Genomic DNA, 12,361 nt, shown 5'->3' on the forward strand with positions numbered 1-12,361 from the left:
ATTACAAACTGCATAAAATCTCATATATTAATATCTCATATATTATAATAGTAATATGCAGTACACTAGTATATAGTTTCCATATCTTTACGGTTTAAAGTCAATGTATTGTCTTCCAATAATTCGAATGTCCTGTTATCTTTAGCCAGTCAGTGGACGCTGCAACAAGGACTGGAATGGCCCTACCATAGTTATTTTTGCCATATATGCTTTTCGCAATTTGATTGATGACGCGTATCTATACTAATTAATGCAATTATATGCATCGTATTTTTTTTAGATTCTACGTACATTTGGTCGGTGACTTATCAACACGTCATAAAAATTTTATGTATAATTATTTTTATATATTTTTTATGCATTTTATTGACGTGATAGGTATATTAAGTTCATAAATGTATATTAAGTTCTTTAGTTAGGTGCTTACTCCTGCAAGGTTATTTACTTATCACGCACACTTAATTTCCTGGACAATGTAAAAGCAAAAATACTTTTATTCGAACATAGAGATCTTAAATACTACTTTACATGATTTATTATATAGATACCGATCTTCAACTGGCTTTTACTTTCATGATGACAAGATAAAAGCACACTGGCTAGCTAGATACTTAATTCTCAGATAGAAGTAATTAATGAAGGATAATTATAATGTATTTCATCAGTAGTGCTAGTAGTACTGCTTCAGTTCTCCTTGTTAATGTAGTCTTGACCGCCATAGGGGCTAAATGCTTCTGAAAACCAGCTCTTCTTCCTCCAAGAGTTCCATCCCATTTCCTGGCAGATTTCATCGCTGTGATTGATGCTAAATGTAGAAATACAGTGCCTCTTATAGAACCTGGTTGTCTTCTTTGAGATTTCCATCTCTTTGGTTGTCTGTTCTATCATCTCTTCCACACTAGGAATATTAAATTTGTTATCCAAAAGGCGACCTAGCCATATGGAGCGCAGCTCCGAGGAGTGAAGGTTTGCAACACTCTCAAGGTAACCAACAAAAGCCATGTTTGGAATCAATGGATGGATTGTGCCCCTGCAGTAAAAGAGAGTTGCAGTACCATTATTCTTCATGATTCAAATGTGCGTCTATATATATATATATATATATATATATATCTTGATCTAGCTACAAGTGATTTGAAAGCTGTACATGACAACAAACTTTAGGGATAAAGGTCTCTTCAAGTTCTTACCCGTCCTTGAGGGCTAAGTGGGAGATAAATAGATACATAAAGTAGGTCTTATATCATTTATTGCTCATTAATACTAACCGAAATATTTATACGGACAACGATAAATATTGTAAGATCAATTTCATATCATGTCTGCCTTCTCAATTAAAACCCTCATGTTTGGACAAGAGTTTAAGAAAAGTTTTTCCAAATTTTAGCACCAATATATAGTGTTTCTAAATTACCTGTATAAGGGCATGACGCCAGAAGGATATTCTAGCAAACTACGGAAAGGCTCAGGTAAGATGGCTTTGAGCTTTTTCTTGCCGTCATAACCAGTTGCAAGAACAACAACATCAGCCTCCACTTTAGTGTTATCGTCGAATTCAATTCCTTCCTTGGTGAACCACCACCTTGAGGCTCTTTTGAAGATAATTTTTCCCTTATCAGCTTCAGAGAAGAAGTTCTCTGGCATGATAGCCATCTGACAAGATGCGTAGTCTTCCACGAAAGGGTGGTCTGGTTTTAGTCCGTACTTCTGCAGAGGAAGTTTCCACAGCAGATAAGACTCGATGAACTTCGAAATTCCACGCCTCTGTTGAAAGTCATTGAGTATATATTAAACTTCTTAACATCAGCACTCTACTCATCTTTCGGAAAATATATATATATATTATATAATTTTTTCTGCTAAAAAGATATATGTTAGCTGCAGAAGAAATATTGATGAATTTATTACCATTGGAGAAAAAAGAAGGCAAAGAAGGGTTCTGAGAATGCTTTGGTTAGGTCTTTCATGGAGAAACTGAGAAGATCTTGTCGAGTAGAACAAGAAAAATGGCAAACCCCAAATCCAGTAATCGGGAACTGTCCAGTGCAAAGTCCTTACCACCATGGTACATGGTTGTCCTTCCGGACCTTCAAAACATGAAGACAACAGTGCCATTTCATTACATATACAGGTCATATAAAAACTACATGATAAGCAATAATATTCCACTCGCACATTAACTAAGTAATCTTACAAAGAGGGGAAAAATATTTAGAGTCAAATTAAAAAAAGCTTTGGGTTTCCCTCTTCAGCAGGTGGACTAATTTCCAGAGCATTTCTGTCCATTAATTTAGCAAAGAAAAAAAAATGATCTGTATAGAGGTCAACGGTGCGCATAGATCGAGGGAATAATCTTCCTGTTGGGTTCTTCTTTCTATGGAGACTGACATCACAAAAAGTTAACATAGAAAAAGGGTGCGCATATATATATATATATATAATTGATATTCTGAATTCAGAAGTGGGTACAGTGTCGACGTTGAAGTAGTTGACTATTCTGTGATCTAACCCTTTTCTCATTAATTTTATGCGCGTGTTTATTTATACACATATACACAAATAATAATTAATGATTAGTACTAAAGTCAAGTTCAACGCTGTCGTTGAATATTTCTAATTTGTGTGAAAGGAAGTCATTAAAATTAAACAAGTAAATTAATATTATTCGCGAGTCAATCATCTTAAATTGTGTGAAACCAAAACCATGCAAATTTGAAAGCCATGCATATATAACGTGAAAGCTCAGAACTACGACCCATGCACACATTCATACTTGCTAGCTCTCTCGTGATCTATTGGACCGACAAAAAGAAAAATGAAAAAACAGTAAAACGATCGATAATGATAATACTATAGTAATGGCAACTCCAAATGCATACCAAGTCAAAATAAGTATACCTTGGTTCGCCTCTGCGCACTCAAGTGCTAAATCAATAGCTGATTTCTTGTAGCCAATGACTGCAACCTTCTTCCCTCTTAACAGAGTTGATGTAGATTCCTTGTCAAGTTTGCAGTAATCAATGGAATGCAATACCCGGCCCTGGAATATTTCAGGGCCTTTGTTGAGTGGAAATTCTGGGATTTTAGGTATATCCCCATACTTTCCAATGCAAACCACAACGAACTCGAAGGCGTACCACTGAATTGGTATTGAAGCAAATAAACAAAGTCAATGTATATTTCAATTAACCAAGAAATTAGAGTGGGTTAAATGCAAACATAATAACTATGATATCAATTACGTCAATGATGAAAATATATATATATATGTGTGTGTGTGTACGTACGTATAATATACAAGGAGTATCAAAGGACCACAGAAAACTCACACACTTCCACTCTGATATTATTACCGAGATGGCAAGATATCCATCGTGTGGAAATATAAGAAAAATCGTGTTGCTCTTTTTTGTTGTGTTTCTTTTGACCCCTAATTATTACTCGTTCAACGTCATGGTTTTTATTTCTTTCTTTAAATTATTCAAAAAAAGAAAAAATTAAGTTGACGACCTGAACATCTTTTGAATGGTTGGTTTGCACAGCAACCTCCCAAACAGGGTGTCCTGGCAAAAGGCTGCCCGGTTTCTTACTCATGAAATTGGTGGTGGCTTCCGCCGGGGAGTCATGATCAGAACCAACAAACTTGATCTCCACCACCTTTGAATTGAACTTCACAAACTTGAGCAAATCAAAATGCTCAGCATAGGAATGCAAATATTCTAGAATCTCAGTATGAGATGGGAAACTGGCGTTATTCCTTTCCGGCCAAGGGAAGTCGGAAAACTCATAATCAGAGCGACGGGACTGAAGCTTTGTGGAACTGTAAGAACAATGTTTCCAGACCCCTCCAATGGAGTCTGAGGCTTCGAAAACAATGGGGTTGTGGTGGGAAACTTGCTTAGCAGCTGCTAAGCCGCTAACGCCAGCTCCGATTATGGCAATTTTTGAGACTACGGGAGCCATAATACTGATTATAACTTGATCAAATGTATGTATGCTTGAGCTAGGATGGGAATAATATGTGAAGTTGGATTGGTATTTATAGAGGTTTACTCACGTACTGGTCATTCTGGGAGCGAGGACGTTCGTGAAACTAATGACTTAATTTAAGATCAGCATTGTCAAACAACGTAGCCATGTTGTTATTATTTTTATTTTTTCAGTTTTGTATGCCGGAAGTAAGCCAGGTTGGTGAAGGAGAGAATATGACTTTTTCTAATTAGTAATATTTTATTTTATGGCGATTTGATCCTCAAGGAAGGGGCACTTTCTTGCCGCTCTCGGTCTTCCATTGCTCACTTTAGACGCTTCGGACGCAGAACTAATTACTAACAATTCGTACCTTCAAATTCAGGTTAAGAGCAATGTATCTTCATCTTATTTTTTAAAATATATCATTAAAATTTATTTTTTCTATTCTGCGTACCGATTTTTACAATATATTCTACATTAATTTATACATTTTTTCTTTATATTATTTAAATATTATACTTTTTAATATTTTATATTCATTTCAAATGTTTTTTCTAACTATCAATAATATCATCACATCTTTTAATATTTACAATAACTCCTCATAAATAATCTCATATTATTACATCTTATTTTAAATTAATCTAAATTTATAAACTAGATCAAAATATAAATCAATTCAAAAGAAATAAAAGTGGCCTTTGGCAGGAAGAAAATATATATATATATATATATAAATAATAAAAGTAGTATCAAAGAATATTACTACGAGAATATACTATAGCTAACTGTAACTTAATTATAAATTAATACATAATGGGTGGGAATGGTGTTTTGAATTATTTTCTTCAAATTTTACATTCCTAATGGATTTTACGTATATAACCCATTTTCACACCAAAAAAATAACATGCAGTAGAAGATGAAAATTAGAACACACAAACTACAATAAAAACATTTATTTGGTAGTTAGATATATATTTATGATAAAAACGACTACTTGCAACAAGTATCAGTCAATTATGATAATAAATTAATAGTCGTTTTTGGTAAGAAATAGTTATTTTGGTCGTGAACCAATTATAAAAATTTTTCTTGTAATATATATATATATATATGGCCATATCTATGTACTATGCATGTAGTCTAGTCAGGTACATGAGAATCATACTTTTTGAATTCATTAAGCATTTATTACCAGCCGTGTTTCGGGTGTTTATAAGTACACATGCAAGTGTAGACCCTGCAAGAATACGTTTAGTTAAGAATCCACCCCATCCCCACGCAATCAATGCGTTCCTTTGTGGAGTCATGAACACACGTACGCACGTGGCGTGATCACTACTGACCGGTTAGCTCTATCGGACACCAACTAATATTTGGTCGTTGAGTGACGCTAATAACAATTAGCTAGTTTCTCACATGTTTTTCAGAGGAATTTTGTTACATATAAGTATAGTTATGCATTAATTTGTGTATCAATACTGATTTATTTATACTTAAAATTTAAATTAATACTATTTTTAATAAAATCTACTTTTTAACCAATCACATCACATTAATGTACAGATTAGTGCACAATTATGCTTACAATTATATTTTTTCTTTCCAGGGTAAAATTGTTCTTCATAGGCTATAGCTCGTTGACTCTAGCCATCCTAGCCAGCTATCAATGCTAATATTCCTTTTCTCTTCTATTTAATTACGAGGGTAGTTTTATTTTTATTTTAGAACAATATATAATTGGTTGTAATGCAAGAGAGCTAGACTTGTATATTAAAGGAATACAAATTTGATAATAAATATTTAGGCCTTGCTCGTTCGGATATGAGATGAGATAAAATAAAAATTCTGTAAAAAATAATAAAATTATGCATTGCATGAATAATAACAGAATGATTTGAATTAAGATATTTTATAAAGTATTGAGATGTGAGAGAGAAAAAATTAAATAAAAATATTATAAAGTTAAAATATTATTAGAATATAATTTTTATTTTGAGATTTGAAAAGGTTAATTTTTTTTTTCAAAATTTGGAAAAGTTGTAATAATTATATAATGATTAGTTAAAAAAGTTGAAAATTTAGAAATTTAAAATTGAAAAGTATTTATATTTTAGTGATATTTAGATGTTAAGATGTACGTAATAAGATGAGATGAGTTGAGATTTATCTCATCTCAACATCCAAATGAGGACTCCCTTTAGTGGTTGGCTTTTCAACTTCAAATCTCTTAAAGAGTACTAACTAGGCCATGATGTGATGATACCAAAAGAGAAAAGCAAGTTTCACATACATACATACATATATATAATATTATATTTAAATGAATAGTTACTTAAAAATATGTCATATTAGCAGGTTAATTAATCGAGATAATAAAATATAGAATAAAGCACAAATATTTCTTAAATAAAAAAAACACTAAAAGATATTCTGAATCAAACAAGAACTGATAATCATGCATGGTTTGCCATAATTAAGGAAATCAATCTGTCTTGCCATTAGAGAACTTAGCTTGTTTTGTATAAAAGCAAATAATTAAGCATGCATGTAGATGCATGATCAATACACATGGAGTATACGTATTGGTTGAGGAGGCCGGGCTGGGGGAGTCGGACTTAATAAGATCTAAACATGCATGAATCTCTCGTACGTTTTCATGTAAGACTGGCTTTAATAACTGGCCTTACTTTTGGAAAACTCGTGATGCAGAAAGTAAGCTGCATCCAAGAATAAACGAAGAAACTTCGAGGAAAATAGAGGCAGATTAATTGGTTGATTCATTAATGCATATACAGGATATCATGCATTTAACTTTTATTTTATATAGTAAGTAGTTTTCAAGGTTTGGTTGGTCAATTAATAATTTCTAAATAGAGTAATGAACTTCCAACTTATTAGAGAATTTCAACTTTGCCACATGGAAAGGAAAACAGGCCGGAGCCCTATGTATATACAATAATGTTATTTATAATCGTAAAATACGTAAATATCATATAATCATTTTAAAAAAAAGTACGGTTAACTATTAAAAAATTAATTTATTTTCATATGAATTTCAAATTTTTTTTGCTTCTTCCAAAGTGGTTATTCGATACTTACACAATCACGACTATAATTATCATTTTATATATATATATATATATATCTAGACATACGCGCTTTTACAATGGGAATCGACCAAGTTTTCGTGACCAAGCTAATTAGTCAGAATTGGCAAATAAATAATCACATGCAGTAGTACTATATAAGTTGACAATTTTTTTTTTTCAAACAAAGCCCTAGATGGAACAGCTAAGCTCAGTTTGACCGTCGCGAAAATTGCACGCCAAACCGCAATGAATGCCATTATATATGGCTATAAATATTTAAGTATATATAATATGCTTGTCCTGATTATTATTTATCAGAGCTTAATAATTAGGTACTGCCAGACACCAATTACTATAAATATTTTGCATCAGAAGCATGTAATTAACTGATTACATTATTACCTAGCTATCTCAATACTAGATTCTCTTATCTCATGCATACATCTAACTTAGAGACAAATACACATACATACACACACACACACATATATATATATATCTACACATGCATACGAGAAATGCTATATATTATTCTTCATCTTGAGTTTTATCCTTAGAATCACATCGATTGATGCATCTAATATCATACCTTAAATAATTTTTTTATTGATTCAAAAGATCGACTAATTAGGAAATCACTTTTTTTTTTTTTTTTTTTTTAATACAATTATTCTCATGGGTTGCCGGGACACGAGCGGAAATTTGGAGGGTATACTGCATGCATGCATGGGACATGGTGATCTTTTGTTTGGTAATGGCTCAAAACCTACAGAGTTTTGCACCAAAAATGAGTGGAGTTGCTCCGAACAAGACACCGGAAAACTGTGACACGTAAAGTCTAGAAATAGATGTAAGTACACGCGCTGGCTTAATTTCCGCTTGCACTAGATTCCTATAATCAAGTTGTTGCCCATACCTTAGTATCCTGACTTTTCAAAACAAAAATGAAACTCGTCTTTTTTACAGCTGGGTGACGGCTTTACAGTACACAACGGAGTCAGTACTTCTATCTGCACTCCTCAGCCAGCTAATTACTTTTCTTACCAATCTCTCTCTCTCACAAACTGTATTAATTTCTAGGCAGCTGACACAGATTAATTACTATGCACGTGATGGATATATATATATATATATAGAATTTCACAAAATGGGACGAAAATGGTACTAAATGCAATTTGGTGGACGCGTTTTAAATAAAATACATTCTCTTATCGACTCATTAATATTGGATGCATTGGAAAGTTGAATGGCGATGTAAAAGCTTTAATGTGTATTCAGAACCGTCCTGCCCCTGACTTCACGTCCCCGTTTCAAAAAGTGAATAGGCATGAGAAATTTTAGGTTTTAAACTTTTTTTTAACAATAAATTAACTTCATTTGATATGTTGCGTAATATTGTAAAATTTTACATTATAAAGTAAATTCAAGTTCTCATATTAATTTTTAAGTATACTTTTATAAAATTCACGAATAAATATTCTAGAACTTCTCAATTAGCACCAGACAATGAATATTGTACAGTTAAACTTAATTAATAAGGGACATACAAATTGTTGTAATAGTTTTATAATTGAGTATCAAATTAGAGAAATGATCATATTAATTTGTAATTTTAGGATATACAAATTTTACTTATTCCATTAAAAAAAAGTGGATAAATTTGAGACCCGTATATATATATATATATATATCTATGAAAATATCATTTTTTTAATAATAGATTTTAGTTTTTTCAAAATAAATATACGAGACTTACACACCTTAAAACTATATCTAGCATTATTCATCATATTGAATTCATTTTAGAATGTTCCTATTTAACTTTTTAAAGCCTACAAGCTAATTAGATAATTAGCTTCACAAAGGTGCTATATATATAAATTGAATAATTCTACTTGAAAGCATTTATACCATATTCCATCTAATAGACATACTCCATCTACGTGGTGTAATTTGAGTTGGAAATTAAATAAATTTAACACTTAAATTTTACGAATCAAATTATATCACGTAGATAATATGTGATGTAAAAGCCTTCAAATATCACTTCTCGAATGAACTACCGCATGATCAATTAATGTATGCATGACTTTTTTTTTTTTTTTTTTTTTATTGAAACATATATATAGTGGGTCTAGAATTTCCAATTAAGGAGTCTCTAGATGGTCTAATTGGTCGTGTCTTAATCCTTTGTAGCCCTCACCAAGATCTCTGCCCTTTTTAGGTGTCATTAATGCCCTAAAAATCATGAACTTGTAAGTCTTATCCATATAGTTAAGAGGTGGAACGTCGTTAATTTGTGATACACAAAATAGTAATGTACATACTATAGGGCATGAGTAATTTAAAATGGTGTAAAATTCTTTTAATTAAATGATCCAAAGGGCCGGGGTCAATAAATTAAACAGTCAATATTATATATATATATATATGTGTGTGTGTGTGTGTGTAAAAAAAATGTAGAAAACACTACAACAGAAGTTGTTTTTTGGGACAAAAATCTTTATCCCAAAAAATATCTTTTGGGATAAATTTGAGCAAAACCATTCGATAGCATTCAAACGGAATTTTTTTTCACTACAAAAAAAATCAAATTTGCCGGCATTGGTTATATGCCGGCAACTATCCAAAAAAATGCCGCTAATTAATTCGCGGCGTTTCTCTACCGGCGTAACCGTCCGCCGTTACTAGAGGGTCGCTATTTCCCATGTTCCGGCGTTTGCGCAACCGCCAGTATTGGTAAATCTCATTAGCGGCGTTTGTATACAATTTAGTGGCATTTCGTAAAACGCCGCCACATTATCTACATTAACAGCGTTTCTCGAAACGCCGCTACTTTATCGTTGCCATTACCTTGCATATAATAGTGGCGTTACCATAAACGCTACTGCTGCTACATTGCCGACGCATAATATAAATTGGCGGCATTTATTTAAATGCCACTAATGGTATATTGGTGGCGGCACATTGAATTTTTTAACGGCATTTTTCTAACTGTCGCCACTTTTTAAAATAGCAGCATTACGATAAATGCCGCTACTAATAATTTGCCGACGCATCATATAAATTGGTGGCATTTATTTAAATGCCACTAATAGTACATTGGCGGCAGCACCTTAAATAATTTAATGACGTTTATCTAAACGTCGCTAATAACCTAATTTAATGGCTATTAGATAAACGCCGCCACTAGTACGATGCCGACTCATCATACAATTTGGCGGCATTTATTTAAATGCCACTAATAGTATTTTGGCAAAGTTATTAACGACGTTTATTTAAACGACGGTATTTTTTTAAAAAAGCGGCGTTAACATAAACGCCACCACATTATGTTGCCAGCACATCATACAAATTAGCGGCTTTTATTTAAATGTCACTAATAGTACATTAGCAACACCTTGAATTTATTAATGACGTTTATCTAAACGTCACCATGAGTTTGTTTTTTTCTGCATTGCAGCTAATTGTAAACACTACTACTAATTTGTTGCTAGCATATTTTTTTAAATTAACAACATTAATATAAACATCACAATAAATATATTACTGGCGCATTGCATTAATTAATGGTATTTATTAACGCACCAATAATATGATATCCCACAATAAAATGATATAATATATCAATTAATAATAAATATGATATAATGGGTCATTATTCATATAATAAAAAAAAATTACAAATCAAAACACATAAAAGTTCTTCATGATTAATTCTTCGTCTTCACATTGTGTTGGTCATTAGCTTTAAGACCATTTCTTTCATGGGTACTTCTTCTTCACATTTATCCAATAATTTTTTGGAAAATGTTATGCAATCATTGAGCCTGGAAAAGATCAAAAAAATTATACTAAATTAATAGAGAGTAACCATAAATCAATAGCTGAAACTTCTAATCGATAACCAAAAAAGTTATGCAATCGTTGAGCTTGCAAAATGTTTCTTTGGGTCATATTCAATATCATACAATCCTCAAGCTGGAGAGCTTCTAATCTAGTAGCTGAAAGCATAATGGTTCAGATTCAAACAATGGGTAAGATGAAAATGATCTGCTCATTTATATATCCTACTCAAAATACCAAAAAACAGAGTATACCTTGGGCACGACATTTGAAAAATGATCTACACGGCATCTGAAAAATGTAAATCTTGTAAGTACATAGAATTATATCAACTTTTCATATATTTCAGAAACATAGAGATTAAAAATGTAAACTATTTTGTAAATGCAAGAGACCTCTAATGCAAATGCAAAAACATAGAGATTGAAAATCTAGTTAATTACAAGGGACGTCTAATGCAAATGCAAAAACATATATAATCAATGAAATCTAATAATAAATAAAATAATGATAGCCTTACCACTATTTTACCACCACTTTACCACTTTTTTTAATTTTTTAATATTTTTTAAAATTTTCTTTTACTTTACCACTTTTTTCTTTTACTTAAGTAAAATTTTCTTTTACTTAATGATTAAGTATTTTAAAAAAAATACTTAAAAGAAAATAAAGAAAAAATAAATACATTACAAGTGGTAAAGTGGTGGTAGAATAGTCGTAACTCTATCATTACCGTAATAAATATACATAGGATTTGTTTTATGAACTCAAGCTATTCTACAAGGCTCTTCAACCCCCACCCCATCCCCTTCTTCTCCCCCACTTGCATTATTATCCCTCTCAATAAACATATTGTTGGGTTTGTGGCAAGCGTGGCTTCTTTTTTTTTTTTTTTTGGATGATGTGAAACCTCACCAAGGCAGGGCCTTTAATTTGAACTCACCCTTAGGGAGTGAAGCTTGAATACATGCCCCCCCCCCCCCCCCCCCCCCCCCCCCCCCAAAAAAAAATCATGTATTACATAATCTACAGGAATTAAACCCAGGATGTTTCTCACTACCCTGATTTTGGTTCCTCAGGAATGACTCCACAACGCCATCGGTCCTCATCAGCTACTTTATTTGGGAGGATGACACAAGTAAGTAGAAGTTTTTTTTGTTCTTCTTGGGCAAGAAACTATAATTTTCTTGCTATATCAACTTCTATCAAGGAAAAACTTCATTTTTCAGTTAATTCTTTTCTCAATTATTTTCATTTAGAGTTTCCGTGGTGCTCCACAAGGAGTCAACCTTTCTTTAATCAATGGTAACATAAATGGTGGAGTGGAAACCTTACGGCAAGTTGAAGCCAAGTACGTACCCAGCCTTGCTTTTTAAACAACAGCTTACCGCATATGTAGAAAAGATCTATGGAATGATTCGAGATAATCTGAAGAAAGAAATTTCTCC

At 32.3% G+C, this 12,361-nt stretch overlaps 1 protein-coding gene across 1 annotated transcript; it reads right to left on the reverse strand.

Moving 5' to 3' along the window:
* Nucleotides 1-500: 500 nt before the first annotated feature.
* On the reverse strand, nucleotides 501-3,991 carry LOC122308027 (probable flavin-containing monooxygenase 1). Its single transcript, XM_043121184.1, has 5 exons — nucleotides 3,511-3,991; nucleotides 2,899-3,139; nucleotides 1,909-2,087; nucleotides 1,415-1,764; nucleotides 501-1,030 (listed from the first exon to the last, which is right to left on the reverse strand). The coding sequence occupies exons 1-5, from the start codon at nucleotides 3,961-3,963 to the stop codon at nucleotides 685-687; spliced, it is 1,569 nt and encodes a 522-aa protein (XP_042977118.1). The 5' UTR covers nucleotides 3,964-3,991; the 3' UTR covers nucleotides 501-684.
* Nucleotides 3,992-12,361: the final 8,370 nt, after the last annotated feature.

Source organism: Carya illinoinensis, chromosome 4 (genome assembly GCF_018687715.1).
Source record: "Carya illinoinensis cultivar Pawnee chromosome 4, C.illinoinensisPawnee_v1, whole genome shotgun sequence".
NCBI classification, from domain to species: Eukaryota; Viridiplantae; Streptophyta; class Magnoliopsida; order Fagales; family Juglandaceae; genus Carya; species Carya illinoinensis.